The following is a 21,795-nucleotide window of genomic DNA, read 5'->3' on the forward strand; positions in this document are numbered from 1 at the left end:
AAAAAATTATAAATATTCAGGGACCAGAGAGAGGACTCAGTGGATTCAGTGGTTAAGAGCACTGGCTGTGCTTTTAGAGGTCCCAGGTTCAATTCCCAGCACCCACATGGCAGCTCACAACTGTCTAAAACTCCAGTTTTGGGGCATCTGACTCCTTCACATAGACTTATGTAGGCAAAAGTCTGTCTGTCAGTTCTATTCCTTAACGTGCATCCATATACTGTAAATGAGGTAATAATGCATATATGGAAAACTAATGTGAACATTTAGCTTTTATGTTTTAAGATGGGCCTAGTAAGTAGAGCCCAGTAGCACAGACCTATAATCTCAGCTACTTTGGAGTTTGAGGAAGGTGGCTTGCAAGTTTAATAGCTGCTTGGGATTACAGAGCTCAAGGCTAGCCTGGGCAAATGATATCCTGCCTCAAAATGTAAAATAAAATAAGAAGCTGGTCGTGTGTCATTAGTGGAGTTTGTCTTGCATGTGCAAGGCCCTAGGTGAAACCTCTTGTACTGCAAAGAAAGTAAATAAGTAGTGTCAGGTGGTGTGTCCTTGTGTGTGCATGCATGTGTGCCCGTGTTCATGTGCATGTATCTAGGTAATCATTAGTATTCCAGATACACTTCCGAATATTTTAGTCTCCATTCTTTTGTTTATGTTTGCTTGTTTATTTGTTTGTTTGTTTTTTAAGGCAGGGTTTCTCTCTGTTGTGGTTGTTTCTCTGGTTATCCTTGCACTCACTCTGTAGATCAGACTGGCCTCGAACTCACAGAGATCCATCTGTCTCTGCCTCTCTGGTGCTGGGATTAAAGGTGTGCTCTGGTGGTAGGCTAGAGTCTACCTTCTCCAGCCCCCTCCTGACTTCTTTTTCTGTGTTTGAAGTTCGTCAGGTTTTGCTTCCAGGCTGACCTCAATTCTGGGTCATCAGATTACTTGTGTGCAGGTCCTTTTCTGGGAAGGGTTTTGTGGGAAAAGATCAAAGTGTTTGTTTCTTTTAAAAATCGATACAAGAAATTCTGCCTTCTGGAAGTGCATGTTCTGCAGGCTTCTTTCGGGGATTTTGTTCAACTGGCTGGTGAACTAGTTTGGCATGTTCGTGCCACATGCTCAATATCTAAATATATTTATAATGAGGTATTATGTGAGCACATAATAAAAATATACCTGTCCTACATCCTCGGGGAGAGAAAAGGAATGTTTATTTATACATGCAAATGCTCCACAGCTCCTTTAAGAACCCTTTAAAATCACCATCTCCTTCTAACTTTGTAAAGTTTTCTGGTCATTGCTTGTTTCTGTATCATCTTTCTTACAAAGCTAAGGACTACTTAGATAGTTGTGTATTTGAGTGCTGGGTAAATGGAATAATTGATCACCAGTTATTTTACTAAACCAATCTTTCTAGGGACCGGTGAGTTCTTTATGGCATTTTTTGTAGGGAGGGGCATTGGGACACAGAACGCGTGAATTGAGTGCATTGCTGCAAATAGGTCCTCAGTGCTCAAGCTGGCTGGTGTTGTAGAGTGGAGAAGGGGCAGGGGGAGGGGAGGCTCCTGATCCTATGATGGAAGGATGAGCATGAGGTAACTGTTAACATTGTCAGATGTGATAATACCAAGAACTGCATGAAACTAAGCGATGTAATTACTGTCAGTGAAATGATACCGTTGTTTGGTTGTTCATTGGTTTTCAGATGGTTTTCAAGTTCTCTTGGGTGGGTAGTTAGCGTCCTTCTACCTCGGGCCCCCTCATCTGTAGAGTGGGATTAATACAATTCTCCCCTCAAGGGGTTGAGATAATTAAATGGGTTACCGCAGCCAATGGAGCTTGAACTGCAGTGAGTTCTATGTGGATATTTGCTGCTCTTTGTATGGCTGCCATCATTTAGAATAACATCTCCCTTATTCAAAAGTGCCCCCTACATCTGCCTGTAATCCCAAGGCATTGTAATAAGGGGCCAGCACTAGGGTCCAGGGTAGGGCGTTGTCTTCCCCTGGAGTCCCTAGAAGTCCCAATAAGATGATGTTTGATTCTCATCTCCAGAGTTATTTTGGAGTGAGTTATCTAATGTAGATTGGGAAGACCAGTCCTTTGAGGAGAGGGCTCAGTTCTGGTAAACCTAAGCCGCAGAAGTGGGGAACACACCGACTCACCATGCTTAGGCCATCTTTAGCCAAGGTTTTCACATGAGTGTTCTCTTTCCTCCAAGCCCACCACAGTAGCTGGCATATAGCAAAGGCCACGTCTTCTCAGTGCTGTATCTATTTCTCTGGCTTTGCTTCTGTCTAAGCCAACTTGATTTTAGTAGTCAAGAAAGTAGAACCTAAAGCCTAGGTATCTAAGATGCTTGAGAAACCTAAGGAGAACAGTTTCTTCACTAGTTTAAATTCTCCCAGACTCCTCTGGATGCTGTGTTCTGCAGAGTAACCACCCTCTTTAAAAAGTCTCCACAATCCTGGTGTGGTGGCAGCACATGGCTTTAATCCCAATAATTGAAAGTCAGAGGCAGGAAGATTTCTGTGAATTCAAGGCCATGGCCAGTCTAGACAGGGCAATGTAAAGAGACTCTGTTTCAAAAAATAAGACAAAACAAGTCTTCACAAACCCTGCCTTAGCCTTGCCATCTGTGTTCCTCTCTCCTGTGTCTGTTCTGCTGTAGGTGTCCACCTAGGTGCTGCCTGCTTTTCCCCTGCTGCCCAGCTCTCAAGAGCCTGGTCCTTTGGTGAATGATGGACCATCCAACAACCATAGGGAATTTATCCATTTTCATTAAGCACATCAGGCATAAAAATAAAAGTCAGTGAGCATATGTGATTTGTAAAGCATACAACTAATATCCTCATATACATTGCCAACTCCAGTTCTGCCCCTGTGTTTAAGTGGACTTGTAGAAGAGATGTAGTGAGACTTTTGTAGATTAGGGACTGCATTTAGCCTTTGAATGAGGCTTATCTGATGTGGGAGGAGAAAATCTTAGGAGAGAGAACAGTGCAAATGGAAGTATAGGGAAGGTGTGTCCACTGACATAGGAGTAGAGAGTTGTGCTCATGACAATAATGGTTGAAATTCTGGAAGCGCATTCCCTGGGTAATCAATTAGCTAAACCAGTTAACCTTTACTGCAGGCATACTGTGTACTAGTACCCACTGTGCGAGATGCCAAGATCACAGAGACAAGGGAGTGTAGATGGAAGTTTCTGTCCTGTCCAGTCCTGTAGCTATTCAGTCCCAACAAAACACACAGAGGCTTGTATTAATTATAAACTGGTTGGCCTCTTAGCTCAGGATTATTATTAATTATCTCTTACACCTTAAATTAACCTGTAATTCTTGTGTATGTTAGCCACATGGCTTGGAATTCTCATCTGGCTTTTTCTGCATCTGACTGGTGACTTCAGACTGAGCCCTTCCTCTTCCCAGAATTTTCCTAGTCTGTTTTTGCTCCACCTACACTTCCTTCCTGGCTACTGGCCAATCAGCGTTTTATTATGATAATACAAGTGACAAATCTTTACAGGGTACAAGAACATCACCCCAAAGCAAGGGAGCTCACTTTCTGCCTTGAGGGGCCACATGTCAGTAGTGAGAAATCACAGACATCAAGTTTCTAAGGACTTTATGTTATCTGAGTGATTCTCATAGTAACTGTGTTCATACTACCATATCGTGCCAAAGAACTGAACACCTACTAGGATTACATATCCAGGTTCTCCAGGGCCAAGTGGCACTCACATGTAGCCCTGTTGGATTCTACTGGGTTAGATGACTCTTCTTCAGTAAGAAGAGACATGCTTTCAAAGTCAGGATTCCCTAACAATAATTGATATTGCTGGCTAACAAGGAAGGGTTTGGGACAGATAGAATACAGAAAGGATGGACATCAAGGACAAGCATAGGTGTCAATGTCAAGTCAAATTGGCCCCACTACTTGCTAGCTATGTGGTATTGGTCAGGACAGTGTCCCCATCTGTACACTGGAGGCTGCACTGTCTGGCATGTTAGTGTCAAAGGATCTGTACTTGTCTCTGGCTGTGGTTATTATTATTACAGCAGCATCAGTAGGAGTTACTAGAGGGATAGATTTGTACACACACACACACACTCTCTATTCTTGGTTTGATCAATAAAACAGTTTTGCACTTCCTTCATTGTTTAGGGAGCACCTGCTGTATTGCATCCCCATGCTCTGCACTATAGATGAAGAGTCAACAGCTGAAGACCTAAGTCATTTCCTGCTCTGATAAGCAGAAAACAAGCTTGGCATCCATGCCCCACGTTTAGGAAAGAGGGCATGTTGGGAGGCAAAGAGCTAATGCACACAGAGCCGAAGGCCATATGTAGACAGGGTTATTTAGAAGGAAGAAATTCCAGGGTGGTTGGGGATTGCGTTAAACATCTACGACTGTGCCCGACACTCGTAGTTTCCTCGTGTAGTAATGCGAGCTTGTCACGCTCTACCTCACTGGTTGCTTGCAGAGTTGACCACTAGGCTATAATTGAGCACCCTGGTAGTTTCATGAAGGAAACCCTGTCCCCTGTTCCCAGAGAGGCTAGTCCCATAAACATGGATTTTCTATATCTGTGCCTAGAGAGGCAAACATTTGCAATAACCTTGCATTAGAACTCTCCCCATCCGGTATGATAAAGGCTGACTCTTTTATTTTACCTAAATAGCAACATGGTCAAGTGAGGCTCTCTCAGCATGTTTATTAGGGCCATGTCTGTGTGATGCTAATTCCCCTGTATGCTGACATGTCCTATCAAAGTTTTCCTCTTTTACTTGGGTAACACTATTGCTAGCAGAAAGCACTTTAAGAAAAATACTGTTTATGTGGTAGTGAGTGACTGTTTGTCAAATTATAAATTATACGATCTTCCTGAGTCATTCTGAGAAGTTAATTGACAAGAAAGTGCTTTTCTTAAATTCTGTATAGTTTATATAAGGATTTTTAAGCTTAATTTTATTCAAGGTACTGGTTGCTTTGATGCCTCACCGCCCCCCCCCCTCCGCCACCCGAACTTGCACTGCACAACTAAATTAATCCTCTTTTTAATATGTAATAGATGACCTGGGCTTCCAGAATGCATTTTCATGAATCACAGAAAAACCTTCTCACTTTAGTGTACACAAAAAATAATATTTTTTTGTTGTTGTTTTTTAATTTGAGAAGAAGTCAAATAGGTGGATGTATAAATCTCATCAGTCCTTGGGTGGTTGTAATTTCCATTAAAAATGCATGAATTTTTACTTGACCATTACCACATTATACATTAACTTGCAGTTACCATAGCAACATTTGTATTACACTATAGCATTTAAATGTAAGGTGTTTTTCTTTACAAGGAAAAACAATATATTTGAATTTTGAACTGTCTTGTGAAATCCAATCACTGTTAAAATAAATAATTTTGCTCAGGGTTACTGAATTCTTTAGGAGTTATGCAAATTCCCAACCTAAACTGTGAAACTTGTTTATTTTTATGTCATGGAAGAAGAAAATAAAAATTTTTAAGTGTCAAATATTAAATGCCCAGTCACTAAGTGTCCATAATTGGTTTTAAAAAGAGAGAATGCATAATTGAACCATCCTTGTAATCATCTGTCAGTGTCCGACACAATAACTAAGAATTTAACTACTTCTACTTTATACGATGTACAGAGTTCTATGCCACGCCAGACATTTCTTATTTCGGTACAACTGGCATATTGACTTTAAACCATTTTTATCTTGTATTTAGTTGAGTTAGCAACAAATTACTTCTCTGTTTGAAAAATAAAATCAGATGAGTTGCTGAAAGAAATCCTTGTGGCATTTTGAAGAAAGTAGCCACTAACACTCAAATTCCGAGATTATTGGGCAATTTCTTTATTAAATATGGGGAAGTCCCTATCTTCTTGCCAGTGTGGCCCAAGGCCACGAAGCTGTTGCTGATTTGTAGATTCCCATCTTTAACCTTTTCAGCTCTTTATAGTGTTGTTTCAAAATTATTAGCACAGTGTGATTTGTTTTGTTTTGTTTTGGTTTTGGTTTTTTAATCTGAAAGTGGAGTACAGGATCAAATAATCATCTCAGCTTCAGACGACTCTTAAGTAATAGTCAGTGAGTTTTAACGGGACTATCCTGAAGGACAGAGGGAGGAAGTTGAAGTATTTGTTGGGCACCATTTCTGCTGGACATTTTGCATGTGTTGTTTCTTGCACTTCTAGGAACTCTGGTAAAACATTTATTAGTCCCCCTCTACAGAGGAGGAGAGAGCAGTTGTATTCCAGCAGTCTGGATTCTTTTGAGCTTGGGGTCTATGCAGAACTCACTGTTCCTCCTTCTTACTTTGTGTGAACCCTCTCTCCCTCCCTCCTTCTCTTCTCTTCCTTCTCTCCCTCCTTCTCTCCCTCCTTCTCTTCCCTCCCTCCCTCTTTTTTCAGTCTCTCCCTCCCTCTGTCCGTTCCTTTTTCTCTTCCTTTTTCCCTTCCTGCCTCCTTCCTTTCTTCTTCCTTTTTCCTTCTTTCTTCTTCCCTTCCTTTGTTTATGGTAGTAAGGGTTGAGCCTGTTGCCTTGCATATGCTAGGCAACTGCTCTACCACTGAACTATATCGCCAGCTCTTTTTTATGTTTTTATTTTGTGATAGGATCTTGCTTAGTTGCCCCTCACTTGAACCTGAGCTCACTCTGTAGCCCAAGCTGGCCCTGCATTTGCAGTCCTGCTACCTCAGCTTCCCAAATACCTGGGATTACACAACTGCCCCACCAGGCCTGGCTTGAGCTTTATTTCCAAGTTTCTGTGGAATACAATGTGTACTTTAAATTTAATATGAATTGTTATTTTTGAGAATATCCAAAATTTCTTAAAGGAGACTATTTGCTGAATGACAGTCTCAATAATTTGTATTTCTCGGTCACACAGCAACCATCTAAGCCCCTGGTTATCTCTGCCATTCCATCTTTCTAGTTTTTTTTCTTTCCCCCAAGCCCTCTTTTACTGAAACTAAGTCCAGAACAGAAATGAAAGCATGCTGTAACAGTGTCTTTCTGGACACTCGGGGATCAGGGATAAAGACTGTCCGAGGTCTGACCTTCAGTTGTAAGCTTTGAAGTTCAAAAGTGGACAGGTGGAATTACTGTGTTTTTCATTGCCCTTTGGTGCAAGATATATTCTAGGTTGCCGAGTAAGTGCGGACAGCAGCAAAATTATGGCCTTCTCCTGCTACTAAGTAAGTCAGCAATGGCCCTTCTGTGGTCGAAATGGCAAATTCAGCAGCAACTATTCAATAGGGAATTGCAAAAACTTCCCCATGGCTATTAAGAATCTTGTTCAGCAGTGTCTTTGGAAACCTAATTCTGTACAGAATTAGCCATGGAGATATGTCCTCGGCCGTGATCAAGTGTATTAAGGACATCTCCTTTGTAATTTCTCTCCACGTCTAGTTTGCACCTAACGCTGCAAAGTCTATTAGGTACCTATACAGACATCCCACATTCTTAAGTTTTATAGCCGGGCTGAATTTTATTTCCATTTTAAAATAACAAATCCCTTCTTTTGTGGAGTCAGTTCGCCATACAAAGCCACTATACATCACTTGGGTCTGCGATGAAAGAATGGACTCGCAGCTGTGTGAGTGCCAGAATACCCAAACATGAATTAGACTCACACGCATTTGGCAAAAGTTCAGAAAGGAGGCTTAATCTGGTTTCATCCCAGACTGCTTTTCTCTGCTCTGCAGCATCCCCCACCCTGAGATGTTGTGTCTGATAGCAGATCACAAGGTAATGGTAGTGACGCAAAGGCAGAGAAAGCCTGAAAACCAGGGGCACATTTCCCCCCTCGGAGATGTCCGAACCTCGGCTTCTCTTTCTGCTTTCCGAGGACCCACCTCTGAAATTCATGGCCACTCACTTCTTAGATAAATTAAACATATGTCCAAAAGCAGTGTGCAGAGCTCTCTGATCTCATCCATATCTATAATTAAGGGTAAATATAATCTTCCTTTTTAGAGATGAACCACTCCCCCGCCCCTTTACTTTTAAAAGTCCTGGATGAACTGGAACAATCATTTAGAGCAAGATGATTTTACTTTAAAAAGAAAAACATTTTTTGATAATTTAAGCTTCGAGCAGTTTCTTTGATTTTTGATTGCCGTTCAGTTATAAATCTAATTTGAGATAGAAGCCACTTCTCTGCTTCCCAAGTGTAATTCGTGGTTACATCCTTAGTTGTATAAACCAAGCTTAGTAGTTGATCAAGGAGTGAAGGCTCACACTCAGCCCCAAGTGGAGTAAGGGCAGGGCTGAGATGATGCTAGATATCTTCATGTTCAGACCTGCTAGGATACAGGCAACAGTGTGGTTTCCTCGAGCATCTTAGAATCTTGACTTCGGTGTCTGAATGGCTGTGCCAGGCGTGGCTCTTTGCTGGTGAGTGGGCTGCAGTGGGTGACTCTCCAGTCATTTGAGCTCAGTGAGCAAAGTTGCCGTGTTTTTTTCTTTGGTTTGTGTTTTAAGGCTTCAAATTGTTTGCCTTTGGATGGGATTAAGGGGAAGGCCTTGTCTCATCACATGTGGACAGTTAAACAGATTCACAGGCGTGGCTTTAAGATTTACAGGTTAGCTATATGAAACACCACATCTTGCTTCCAGTGTTTCCTGATTGACGAGGGGCAGCTAACTGCTGTGGACCCAGAATAACCACAGAACACAAGGTAGCACAATGAAAAAAAAAAGCAAAATAAAAAACAAATAAAAAAACAGGACCCTTAAACTTTCCTAATCCTATTAAAGGCAAGAATTCATTTTCCCCTTTTGAAAGTAGATTTAGCTTTTAAACTTAACAGCCATGAAATATAAATTTGTTTTCAAAGCTATACATACTTATTTTATAAACAGATGAATGCCTTATCTTTTATGTGTACTGTTTATTTAATTTGCCTTAATCAAATGCCATTGACTTTTAAACATTCACGTACCCAAGTGTTTCAGCAGTGGAAATTATTTTGAATCTTTCCCATTACAGTAGAGGCTGGAGCATGTGACATAAAGACCAAACAATAGTAAATAGTCATTGTTCATTTCACAAGTAGACCCTCCAATAAGAGGGCATATATTTTTATCTTCCGTTTCCCTGTGGGGGTGATTAGTGCCCCTTTAAGTTTGAGGAAATGTTTATTTTTGTTCCTTTAGAAGAATGATTCCATTGTCTGAGTGGGAAAAAAGAAAAAGGAACAAACATGTCTAAAAGAAAGAAGCAGAAATGTGCTTTTTTTCTTTTTCTTATTTTGTGGGTGAGAGATTATCTGTGCCTTTTGCTGCTGTCAGTCCACATAGTGCATGTGGCTTTGTAGAAGAACGGATTGACTGGCCCACAGGAAGATTTTCTTTGACATCGACGATAAGCAGGTCAGCCTTAGTCATTTAGCTGTTATCATAGTCTGTTTCCCACAACTCTGTTGTGGATGCTCCTAAAACCCAGGGCAGCTAGCTTGTTTGTTTTTATGTTGGCCTACTACATGGATTTCCTTTTCTGGGAGTGAAATCTTTGCTACCAGGACCAATAGGAATCAACCAATGATTAGGCCCCTTGAAAAGAGAAGAGAATATTTCAGAATATTTGGTCAACCCTTTCCTGAGGATTTTATATCATTTTGGAATAAAAAGAGAGAAAAGAAAAAATAAGAGCAAAGGCTGGCAATACAGTGTCTATGAAATTGATAGATACCAAGCTAGTCTTATTCCATGGGTAATGAATGATGTCGCTTCCATGGGTATTGAGTGATGTAGCTTAATGGTAGACCATTTGCCTAGAATGCAAGAGGCTCAGCATACTGTAAGACAGTAACAACAACAATAATGTATTATTATTTTTAAACTTTTTTCCCAATCAAATGAAGACTCAGTGGTAGGTCTACCAAGTCATGGGGAGAGTAACTTCACATAGTAGCACCTTTATCAGTGGAGACATTAAAAATATTCCTGGATTAAGGGTTAGATAAACATAAACTTGTCAGTAAGAATTTGCCAAGAGTGAAATTTCAGGTAGAACCTCTAATTTTTGAATGCCTAAGGCAATAAAAATAAATGTTTGATGTTATATCCTTACATTTCCTAATTCGTAGGCAAGTTGGTTGTAATGTTTTTGCTGCTCTAGCCTGCCATTATTAATACACCTGCCATTATTAGTACTTTCCCATCTCCTGAAAGTTCCAGAAGTGCAGCAGTTGAGTATGCTGATCTCAGGTTTTTATCTGGCAGAGGATCTAATTTTCCTCCTTTGTGGATGGAACCGAGATGTTAGCAACGAGCTGATTGTTCAGTAATACGTTTTCACTCTGAGAATCTTTTTCAGTTTTTTTTTAAAGTAATGTTCATCACGTATCCCTTGAAAAAGTCATAAGCTAGAAGCAGGGAAGACAGGCATGCTAGTGGCTGATTATCCCATTATATATTGTTCACCAGTAGGCACAGAACTCCCCCACCATCGCCAGCTCTCCTTATGATATTTAGCTATATTGTGGTGGCTACGAGAGCTTTGAATTTTTGATTTTCCAGCTTATGGGTCATATTTGACCAACCGCTTTCACTGGAAGACATGCCACTTTGTTGAGCTATTTAGGAATCAAAAAGACTGTCTTAATTTAAAACAAGGACCCTTTGTTTCAGGTGGTGACTGCCTTGTGAAATTTTCCAGTTCTCAGCGGGTTAACCCGGGAACAGGGGCAGAGTCATAATTGGCCTATTTAGAGTATTTTGCATGTGAATACTGTGTTAGTGAAGCATCCCTAAGTCTGTTGTGAGTGACATGGTGATTAGAATTTAGATTAGGGAAAACACATTCTGTACTTTATCAAGGACAGTAATTAGTTCCATCAGTAAAAGTTGATTACAAGTAACGATAAAGTTAGATTTTTAGCACTTAATTTTAAAATTTCTTTATTAAATAGCAAATTTGTTCTTAATATAAATGGTACTAGCTACCCTTGCTTTATTGCCTATCAGAATAATTAAAAGAACAATGTGTTCAATGCAGAGTATAATCAGACGGTTTATATATTGTGGGTAAGTTTGTACGTAGCTTCTAGAAAATGCAATATTATGTAGTCTGTCTCATGTCATGTCATGTCTTTCTGAAAGTTTAGCCGTTCGTCACACCGCGATAACTTAATGATATTTGCGGGAATGTGCTAGTGTTCAGGTGAATGTTTAATCCGTGGGGATTTGTTTCAGTTCTTGGGAGTCTTAAGGAGAGCATGGGCTGTTCCCGTTTCCAGAGAATGTCTCCTTTTGCTATAATCTTGAAAGTTTGCCCTGGGATTTGAATTTCTTCTCCACTCATCTGGCATTCTGTCCCCTGTGGGTTCCTTACAAAGTTACAGAGAGTGGACCGCATACCCCCAGTGTGTGCAGCTGGGGGAAGTTGTGTGTTTTCCAAAAAAAAAAAAAAAAAAAAAAAAAAAAAAAAAATGAGATTCGTGTTAGTCCTTTCGAAACAAGGGTATGAATAGCTCCCAGGTAGGAGCCTGAGTGTGGGGAAAGGAAACATTCGTGTTAAAGAAACGACATTTTCTTATGAAGTTTAAGTAATAGTTATCTGAAATGGTCTTCTAAATTGTATTTGGTGCCAGCCTGGTCTACAAGAGCTAGCTCCAGGACAGGCTCTAGAAACTACAGGGAAACCCTGTCTCGAAAAACCAAAAAAAAAAAAAAAAATGTATTTGGTGTAAAGGGGTACCATTCCCAGTCCTCAAAGTAAAGGGTTAAAAATACCGAACTTGATGATAGCTGCTTTCTCAGTGGCTTTTGCTTTTTGGCAGTTGTTTTGCTAATTGTCTTAGCTCAGCAAATGCTGGGGTTTGTATTACTCTGCTTAAAATCGCGTGCGAGGTGGTAAATGCGAAAACTTAAACTTCCATGTTTGTTTTTGTTTCTTTGTTTCTTTCCACCTCTAGCAGAGCCTCCTTGGAGGGGACATGGATATGGGCAATCCAGGAACCCTTTCGCCCACCAAGCCTGGCTCCCAGTACTATCAGTATTCTAGCAATAACACCCGGCGGAGGCCTCTTCACAGTAGTGCCATGGGTAAGGCCCTTTTCTGTTTGAGTGCCTGCAGTCTTTATTAAATTCACTTTAAGAAATGCCATCCTATCCCAACTTTGCCCCAGAAAGACACCCCTTTCCTCAGCATGGAGTCAATCCTCAGCTTGGTGCCTTTTCCACCCCCCCGTCCTTCCAGGGGATATGGTAACAATTTACAAAGAAGCATAACTTTTCAAATGTCTGCTTATTTCAGGGTGTCACTTGACTGTGCACACAAGAAACCCGTTTTTTAAAACACAAAGTAGCCACAGGCAGAGCCAGTCTCTTCAATTTCACCTGCAAAGCAGAATTTGATTTGATTTCTGGTAGGAGCGGGAGTGAGCTAGGATGTCTCCCCTAATCCCGGTAGTTTCTTGCTTTGATATCTTTTCCTTTGGAGAACTGGGCTTGTGGGAGCTTACAGCTTCTCTGTTTTTGTTTTTGTTTATTGCAGAGGTGCAGACAAAGAAAGTCCGAAAAGTTCCTCCAGGTTTGCCCTCTTCAGTAAGTACTGCCTGTTTTTACTTTGTCCATTTGGGTTCTGTTTGGTATCAGTAGAAGGCAAGAGAAGTCGGTGAGGTTCCGTGTGCCCAGAGCTGCCTGGGCATCTAGAACGTGGACGAGGCAGAAGGACCAGCACCTGACCCTGGAAGAGGGGGTTAATTGCCCCTGCTGGAAGGCTGGCGCTTAGGTTGGTGCTCAGCAAGTTAAGCTCTGAAGAGAGCCTTGAAAAGGTACCTCAAGTTGCACACAGCTTCACCTGTACAGGGCTTTGGAGAAGCATGAGTATTAGTTTCCCATACTGGTTAAACTCTTTGTCAGTATTATGATGATTTAGGGATTTGCATGAGAAAGGAGATTTGCGGAGCGGATTTAGGGGAAATTTACATGGGTTTCAGCCCAGAGTGCAGAGAGAATGTCTCTATTTTCTGGAGAGATGGATGAATGAGGACTGCAAAGGTGGTCACTGTTTGTTTGCTCTGTCATGCTAGGTGAGGTCAGAGGAATCCAGGGTAGCCAAAGCATCCTGGGCATTTGTAATACCCAGAGCTGTGTTGTCGGGTGTTGCTGGGATGCCCCAGGCCCCAGCCTAGGAAAACTGGCTTGTAATCACAGGAAATGCATGACACATTGATTTGAGTTCATGCATTTGCAAATTTTAGGTCCTAGGAGGTATTTAATTTGTTTATACCTAACCCATTGCTAGCAATTTTCTCCTTATGTAAAATTTTTTTTTAAAAAAAAGGTTTCCTCTCTTCTTTCCCTGTTTCCTTTTTTTTTTAAAAAAAAAAAAAATCTTTCCTTCCAGTGTTGTACATTCAAAGACAGTTTTAACTTAATCTTCTAGTATGTAAAAAAAAAAAAAAGGACTAATGGGCCTTATAAGTTCTTACACTTTCAGACAAAATTATATTTAGATTTCTGAAAATGTATAACCAATCAGTGCTCTCCTTGGTTCTATTTCATTTTTAGTAAATTAGAAGAATAATGGGTTTTGCAAATGTGCTAGATTAACCCACACACCTGTGTATTTGACTTGATTTCGGTTCAGCTCATCCAAAAAATTATTAAATGAATATATCAGAATAAGTCTTATCAAAAAACCCCACAAATTTTGTATGCTGATTATCAGACTTGATAATGTTGAAGAAGCACCACAAAATTAGCCATAAATATGGAAAAATATTGTGTAAATAAAACTGCCAATGGCATATAAAATAGTCATTTTAGAATATCAATATGTCACTTAAAACTGTACTATGTTGTTATTTCTCGAATTTCTATATCTTATTGAAATTGGCTGTTTCTGTAGGCCTATTGATGTTTGGGGTAGAATTAATGTAGATGGCATTTTAGATTTTATAGTTTTAATGACAGCTTCAAATAATAAAGACCTTGAAGCTGTTTACATTTGAACATAACCCTGACAATACTAAATACATTGAAAAGGACTTTGGCTGTTCTGAGGTGACAATGTAACTGTGTAAGAAAGCTGCACCTCTAGGTCTGTCTAGTCCCCTCTGTGTCACATGGTGAAACAAACTTTGAGGTTTTTGTTTGCTGTTTGTTAAAAAAAAAAAAAAATTGCAGAAATCTTTATACTTTCTTAGAAGTTTTTGAAGTATCTGAGATGTTACTATCAGTAACTTAAGTCGTTACAAATATTTATTTCTTCTTAGTTAGCTGGTCTCTACAAAAACATCTGCAAGGGTTTTTTTATTGCTGTTGGTGGCACTTCCCTTGCCCTATGCTCAGAAAACAGAGAGGAGTCTTTCTTCTAACACATGAGAGTTAGACATTGGAAATTTGTTTGTGTTGTTCCAAGTTTCTGCTTTTGGTAGACAGTCGGTTTAGGACTAACTCTTGCAAGAGAACTAACTGTTCATGGTTAAATGCCTTCCTCACGGCCCTGTGGGATAAACTGATAAATGGCTTTTCTTCAAAAGACAAGGAACAAGATGAAATTCAGTTAAGGTTTAAGCAGAAAGAAGTTAAGTTTGAGCAATCGTGCACTCCCATCAGTGCTCTACTTGGTAATTCCAGAACATCTCAGTTCTCTTTGAGTTGTGGTTCGCTTAGTGTACATTAGCTCTGCTGTATTATTCTGCTGCTGATAATGAGACCCACACCTTGCCACCATAATAAAAAAAAGTATGTATTTTTACTTGATTTTAGGAAAGAGTCTGTGCTAGACACTGTAGCACTTTGACTCCAATAGATCTAGATTTCTGTATTTTTAGATCTATGTCTTCCTTATTTTATGTTCAAATAAAATTAAGAAATGTATCTTATTCAAGATACATCTAGACCTTGTTTCACCGTATTCTTGAGTATATCTGTAACACATAGTAAAAGATTGGGTTAGCTTTCTTTTACAGTGATTTGGTTAGATAACAACATTTGTCTTCACTTAGATACATATTGACCATGATAAATAGTAATAAATCTATCGCAGTCTGTTGCGACAACTCGTCCTCCACCCCCAGTGAAATGGGCCCTCTCTCTTTCATAGATAAACGGAGGAACACTTAGAGTGGTGTTCTGTAGGCACAGATTGTGATACACTTGTGTGAGAGAGTGGACTTCCTTGCTGTCATGCCGCTGGCTCTTTCAGGCTATCTGGGTCAAGGAGGTGGGGAGAATTGCCTAGCTTTGTTTCAAAGCTCTGCTGTGCCTGCAGAGAGAGGGAAGGGGAGGGAGAGGCAGAAGTGGAAGGGAGGGAAGAAGAGAGAGACAGAGAGGCAGACAGACAGACAGACAGACAGAGACTTGGCTCAGTGTTGTATCATAGTTTTGTTAGGAGACACGAACTTGCATTTGTACTGTAGGCTTGACACAGGGTGGTGTAAGAATCACCCCCAAGGCTTACTGTCTTTAGAACCACAGAGGAAGAGAAGGCAGCCCACTGGAGAGCAGAGGTCTGGAGTGATGTCTAGGGTACTTTGGTTGTTTAAGGAAAGACTGTGGGAAATGATCGTTGTTCAGAGAGCCCCACTTCCTGCTGCCAAAAGTTGTTCTGGGCCGTGCCCCACTATCGCATGGCCTTCCTCTTCTGAAGGGACTTCAGTTCTAAAGCTGTGTCTGTGTTTGCTGCCACCAATCATCTCGTCTTTCTAACCTTTTAAATCTGCATGTGAACTTCTTGTCTGGTTAGATCTCTGCATCTCGATTTTCTGCTTTACAGTCTATTTCCCTGGGATCTGGGCCCTCTGCAGCTTTACTAGCCTCTCCAGCAAGTGTCTTGTTTGCGAGTAGCCTAATGATCGTGCACACTGAGTAGTGCATTTATGCAGAGAATAAAAGGCACAATATTAAATTACAGCTTAGGAGATATGATACGTGCATTTTTTTACTAGAAATTAATGTGATAGAATTAAAATCTGAAAAGTAACAATTTCAAAGTGTACTGTTTAAAAATAGTCTTATCAAATGCACAGAAAATAAGAAAGGAACAGATGTCATTTGGAAATTTTATTTTGCTCACTAACATGTAAACATACAAAGCCTTGATCATCAAATTGAAATTCTGTATGTTTTATCAGAAAGTGTGAAGAGGTACACTTTTGTATTTCAGTATTTGTAGAGTTGGTCTTCACTCTTATAAACCTCCCTATAGGCTCACTCAGCCCTTTTGGAACAATGTAATGTTTTGGAAATGCAAAGGTTCACCCTAAGAGCTATTTTATGACCACTGTCATCTCCAAGGAGAGTCTCACAAACTGAATTGTTTGGTAAAGTCTAATTTCCATGCTAAATTGTAGTTTTGGTTTATTTATTTGTTTAATTCAGGAGGATCTGGCAAGCTTGAAGTGGTCAGAGATAATTTTGCATGCACAGATCCTGAGGAAAAGATTCTAAAATAAGATTGGAACATCTCCAAGATTATTTGAGGCATGAGTGGCTCCTTAGGTGGATTTGAGAAAACAAAAGTGTAGCATGTATTTGATATCCCCAAGGAACATGAATTCTTAGGTAAAATAAAATCGTTAGGTCTGGGCTTAACTATATTTTATAGCGAAATTATTAGATACATCAATGAAAGTGAACAGATAATACTAACAGTATTAATTTTCTTAGATTCTATCACTTTAGAAAGTGTTTAGTTTGCAGGTTTTAAATATGCTATTGAATCTGTACTTTAAAGTATTTTAGATTATTTTTCCTCCTCAGATTCTTAAAGAAATCTCAAATGATTTCTCAAGAAGAATTGATAACTTGTTTATTTCTTAGTAGGAGCCCAGAAGTTCTGTGGTTAAAAACCGTAGTATTTAAAGCACATAGGCCCTCATCATTTTTGATGGATGTCATAAGGCAGTCATGGACACACTGTTCTGTCTCATGGTGCATTTTCATGTCTACACATTTTAACCCGAGCAGTGATGTGGCAGTATTAAATGTTTCATGAGTAAATTGGGCATAGACCACCTGGACTTGGGCTCGTGTAGGGAATTCTAGAAGGACCCAGTATGTGATAAGATACATTACAGAGTACAGAATGTGTCTTCAAGGTCCTTTCCTGTAGGATACAAACAGTTGTGTGGGTTTCCACTCAAACGTTTGGGCAGCTCATAGAATCAATTCTGAACTTAGTGTGCTCATATTCTAGTTGAAGATCCTAAAATATAAGATTTGATCACATAAATGAAGCCAATAATTTATAAAAATATATAGGAGGAAGGAGATTGCAGTAATGCAGTTAAACGTGCAAATAAGAGGAACATCCACCCAGTTTATATTAGCATATATGATACAACACTGGGGTACTGTGCAGACCCAGGAACTGTCCGTCACAAAGTATTGATGTGTTCCTGGAGTGAATGCAGAGTTTACTAATCCAGCCTGCAGCTGTAAGTTCAGTAATGTGTTTTCTGGAAATCAATCTCATCCTCTCCATTGATTTTAGAGGATAATAAAGAGTTGAGTTTTGTATGAGATTCTGGGATATGAAATAAATACAGGAAGATCTTTGCGTTTGGGACTCATTATTTCAGAATGCATGCACAGGAAATATGCACCATCACCATTTGGCATTTGGCATTCCTGTCTCCCAGAAGTTTCCTAAAAGAGTTCTGTATTACTGAGAATTTCAGAATAATTCTTGCAACTTCGAAACACAGTCTTTCCCCTTCTTCAAAAAGAGACTTCTGGTGTGCATATTTTAAATATAAAAAGAGAAAGAAATGTAAGGGTCGTGGGGGGGGGCAGGAGCAAAAATAAAGGCTCACCATAGAGGGCAGATTTGTGTATCTGTTAGCTAGTCAAAGGTTATCTCTGCAAATTAAAAAGTTAGGAACCTCAGCAACTCAAAGGAAGCAAGACCATTTCATTCCCCCTACCAGAGGGGTGTGTGTGTGTGTGTGTGTGTGTGTGTGTGTGTGCGTGCGCGCGCGTGCGCGCACGCGCGCGCATGTCTGTCTGTCTGTCTGATTCATCTTCTCAGCAGCCTTAAGGTAGGCATGAAACATTATGCCCTCACCCCTCCCCAGTGTGTGTGATTATTTGTAATCAAGTTTTCTAATCCAGTGTCAATATTAAGATTTATTGGAACTTTTTTAAGAGTTCAGCAGCTACACAAGACACCTGTACTCGTGTGTTGAGATAGGAGAAATACATTTTAGGGAACGGTTATTTTGCACTTTCTTTTCTCACTTGCCCTATAGAGTGTAACTTGGTGTGGAAATTTGGACTCTTCGTGGTTTAATTTCAGAATTCTAAGAACTGGCTGCAAGACTCCTTTACCACAGAAAGAAAATGGTCCCAGGACTTCCATGTAGTTTGCTATTATAAAGCTTGTTTTGAGGCATCTGCCTTCTCTATGGATTTCTTGGTTTTGGACGTACATAGATGGGAACTTGATACTCATTTGGAAGCCGTACCTTCCTAACTATTAAAAGAAAAGTTCACTGACGGAAGCAGTCTTACATTGTAACAAAAAAAAAAAAATAAACTCTCCTGTTCCAGTTAGTAACAATTTCTGCATCTCCAAGTTCTGTTTCCTTTCTTTTGCAGAATTCCAAAGTTTTTATTTGAAATAATAAATCAGAGGTGGACCTTGGGGCAGGAGGCAGGGGGCTAAATGCAATTTAGAAGTGTCAGTGAGTCTAAAAGAATGATAAATGTCATCAAAAAGAGCCAAGTTGTCTTTTCCTAAGGCAGAATAGCTATAGCTGGGCTGTGGACAGGCACCTGCTTTGTTTGTTTTTAAAAGTAAATTGCATTGAATTTTAAACCAGCATTTCAAAGGAATAGCCCAGGTCTGTATTGTCCAGGGTGTGTTTGTGTAGCCACTGTGTTCCTTTTCAAAGCGCAGGAACTTTCATAAAATGCAGGCAGATTCTGTAGTTTTAAATACTCCATTATTTGATCTCAGACCAGCAACACACCAAAGAGTGTGTTTACACTTTCAAACCTGCTGCATAGGCCGAGCAGGCCCGGCTGGCTTTCACTTGAACACATGCTCCCTCTTCAGGGACCTTACGGTAATGCAGATGACTGCTGGTAGCGCACCTCAGAGCCCCAAAGCCGAATGAGCTATGTTCTGTTCAGGTGTCTCGATTTCACTCCAAAACGAATGTGAAAGCTGTATTTTTGCAGAAAGTATATACATTGAAAAATTATCTCTCAGCAGCGTAGAAGCACCACCCTTGCAAGCTGCAGAATTAGCTCAATACGGTGCTAGTGAGGGAAACTGATCTGCAAGCAGTCACTCACAGGGCACTCGGAAGTGATTCTGCATGTGTAAAGTTACACTGAGCAGTGTTCTGTTTGCTCAGTGGAAGAGGGAAATAGGGGCACGCCTCGGCTTTGCGGCCCGTCTTCAAGGCCAGCTGCGGGAAAACGTCTAGGTGCACTGCCATGTTGGAGCTCACTGAAGGGCACTGCCTTGTGAAGCAGGGATCATAGTAGAACGTGTGTTTTCTCAGGAAAATGAACTTCGGAGTACATTCAGTCATGAAAATTGGCACCATCCGTCACACACACCTAGAAAAATCATTGCCATCGCCGCTTGCTGTCGCCAGTTAAGAGATTTTCTAACAATGCTGTTTTGGAACAATTATTCCGGTATCATCTGTGGAAGAGGATCTGCCTGCCTGCAGCATCCTCCTCCCTCTCAGCCCATATCATTCTAAATATGCCTCCTGGATTATACTTATAATAATATTGTAATGGCTTTCATTCTCCTGATCGGCACAGTATATCATTATATCATTAGCTACTACGAGAAAACGGTTTCAAGTAGGTGGCTGATTCTTCACGGTAATGTTTTCAAGTAACCCCGTTTGGGGAATTGGGCTATGGCACAGGTGCTCAGGTGTATTAACACGGGGCTCAATAATATTTTCTGGCTTGCTCATTAGGAAGCGAACTTTGAGGCACAAAATAATTCAATAACAAGTCATGTAAAAAACCCAGGCTGCTGTTTTAACAAACTTTAGAGACTTGAAATATTAAGAGGGGACACAAAGCATGACCGAGGGGCACAGGATGTTCCGTTCATTTCTCTGTGCATGGGAGCAGAGAGCTGAGTGCTCATGGTGTGGTAACCCTCATCGGCATCAGAACAGGAAAGTAACAAATGGCAGTTGCTATTGTATTGCTTGAAAATATGATAGAAAACAGCTACTAATTCTGTCACCTGATACTCAGACATATGCTTTAGAAGTAAAATTGTATTGCTAAAAGCTTATGGGTCCCTCACATAGAACCTTGACATAAAGTTTATTTGTAGAGTTACCCAAGATAATGGTATTATCAGTGGTTTCATTGATCTATGGGCAAAAATGTAACAAAATCCAACATATTTACTCTAGCTCGAAATAGTTTGGATATGTAAAACTCACACCACAATAAGCAATTATTTTATAAACAAGTCCCACTTTGCTTTCCCTTTAGTAAACCACATCCACATGTTTGTTGGTGGAAGACCCCTGTGTGCTTGAGACTTCCTATTGGGAAGGGACAGTGCGCATTCTCATCCGTTCCCATCCGTGCCTTTGTTCCCTTCTTCATTTGTATTTTGTAAAGTCCACTTTTCCACCCAACTGAAGTCTAGATGCCCCCGGCAGTGGTACACACGACTTAGTTTCCAGGGCCCGCCTACCGGTTCGTCGTGCTCCATGCACTTTGATGCGGGGTCACTGACTTTTGAGCATGTCTGACCTTTGAAGAAAATATCCCATATACCAAAGTGGGATTTTGTCCCTTTAAACTTCTTATTGTTCCCTTTGTCACTCATCTGCACCTTGGAAAGGCAAGGCTGTGCTCGTCATCTGTCCCATGCAAGCTAAACACAAGGACCTCTGTGTGTGACTTGCAAGCCTACTGCCGTCTGAATGGGCCTTGGGATAACAGAAGAGGAGCCTGATGGAGTACCAGCCCTTCCTACCTTGATGCTGGGTCTCCTCTCCTCAGTGCTCTTGTTAGGTTACAGGCCTGGGCGTGGACACAGTGCCCGTCATGACATGATGGCAGTGCGCTCAGGGCAACCCCTTAGCACGGGCATACATTCTGTATTACATCTTGGAATCCTACAGAACTCCTAAGGTGGGCGCAACTGTCTGCACCTGAGGTGTGGAGAGAAGGGAAGTGTTGCCCCAGCCATGCAGCGTGTGTGTGACAGAGCTGTGCTTGAGATCTGCCCAGGCTGTCTATAAGTTCCTGTCTCCATAACCAAGATGCTGTCCCTGCTGCCCACAACTGTTCAGCACCCTTTGAGCGCAGGAGAGCTCTCCACACCAAGGCCATTGGTAACTTAGAAAGCATTTGGCAAGGGCTAGGGATGGACCTCAACAGTAAGGTTCTTACCTAGCATGCACAGGACCCCAAGTTTGATACCCAGCCAGCCCTCACCACCTTAAATGTGTTTGATTACCCAGATTAAATTAAAATGTCAAGGCTTTCGCCCCACCCCACCCCCAGGAAACTGGCCCTCCGTGCCTTAATGTGGTCCTGTACACAGTCCTGTGGAGTGGCTCCCCAGGGAAAGCCAAGTACCCAGGAGAGCATGCTATAAAATAGAACAGCTGAAGCATGGGGACCGAGCAGCTTACCTGAGTTCACTGCACTGCTCACCGGCCATACATGGCATATGCCATCGCTTGCTTGTGCTATCATTATTACACTTGTGCCAGAAGTTTCAGCAACAGGGTTGCTACCCTTCTTTTAACATCTGAGGAAAGATAACCTGACAGGGTCGCTGAGGTGAGAGCAGGTCACATCAGAGCAAAGACTCA

General features: G+C 40.9%; 1 protein-coding gene across 9 annotated transcripts in view; it reads left to right on the forward strand.

Annotated features, from left to right (window-relative positions):
- The window catches only part of Tcf4 (transcription factor 4), a 348,878-nt gene that overhangs the window by 211,568 nt on the left and 115,515 nt on the right, over positions 1-21,795 (forward strand). For 6 of the 9 annotated variants that reach the window (XM_038330326.1, XM_038330325.1, XM_038330329.1 and 3 more), the window contains 2 exons: positions 11,935-12,064; positions 12,516-12,565. In XM_038330326.1, the coding sequence (XP_038186254.1) occupies positions 11,935-12,064; positions 12,516-12,565 (180 nt within the window). The remainder of the gene's footprint in view (positions 1-11,934; positions 12,065-12,515; positions 12,566-21,795) is intronic. The other 3 variants (XM_038330327.1, XM_038330331.1, XM_038330334.1) reach the window with 1 other exon arrangement.

The sequence above is a fragment of the Arvicola amphibius genome, chromosome 5 (genome assembly GCF_903992535.2).
Source record: "Arvicola amphibius chromosome 5, mArvAmp1.2, whole genome shotgun sequence".
Lineage (NCBI taxonomy): Eukaryota > Metazoa > Chordata > Mammalia > Rodentia > Cricetidae > Arvicola > Arvicola amphibius.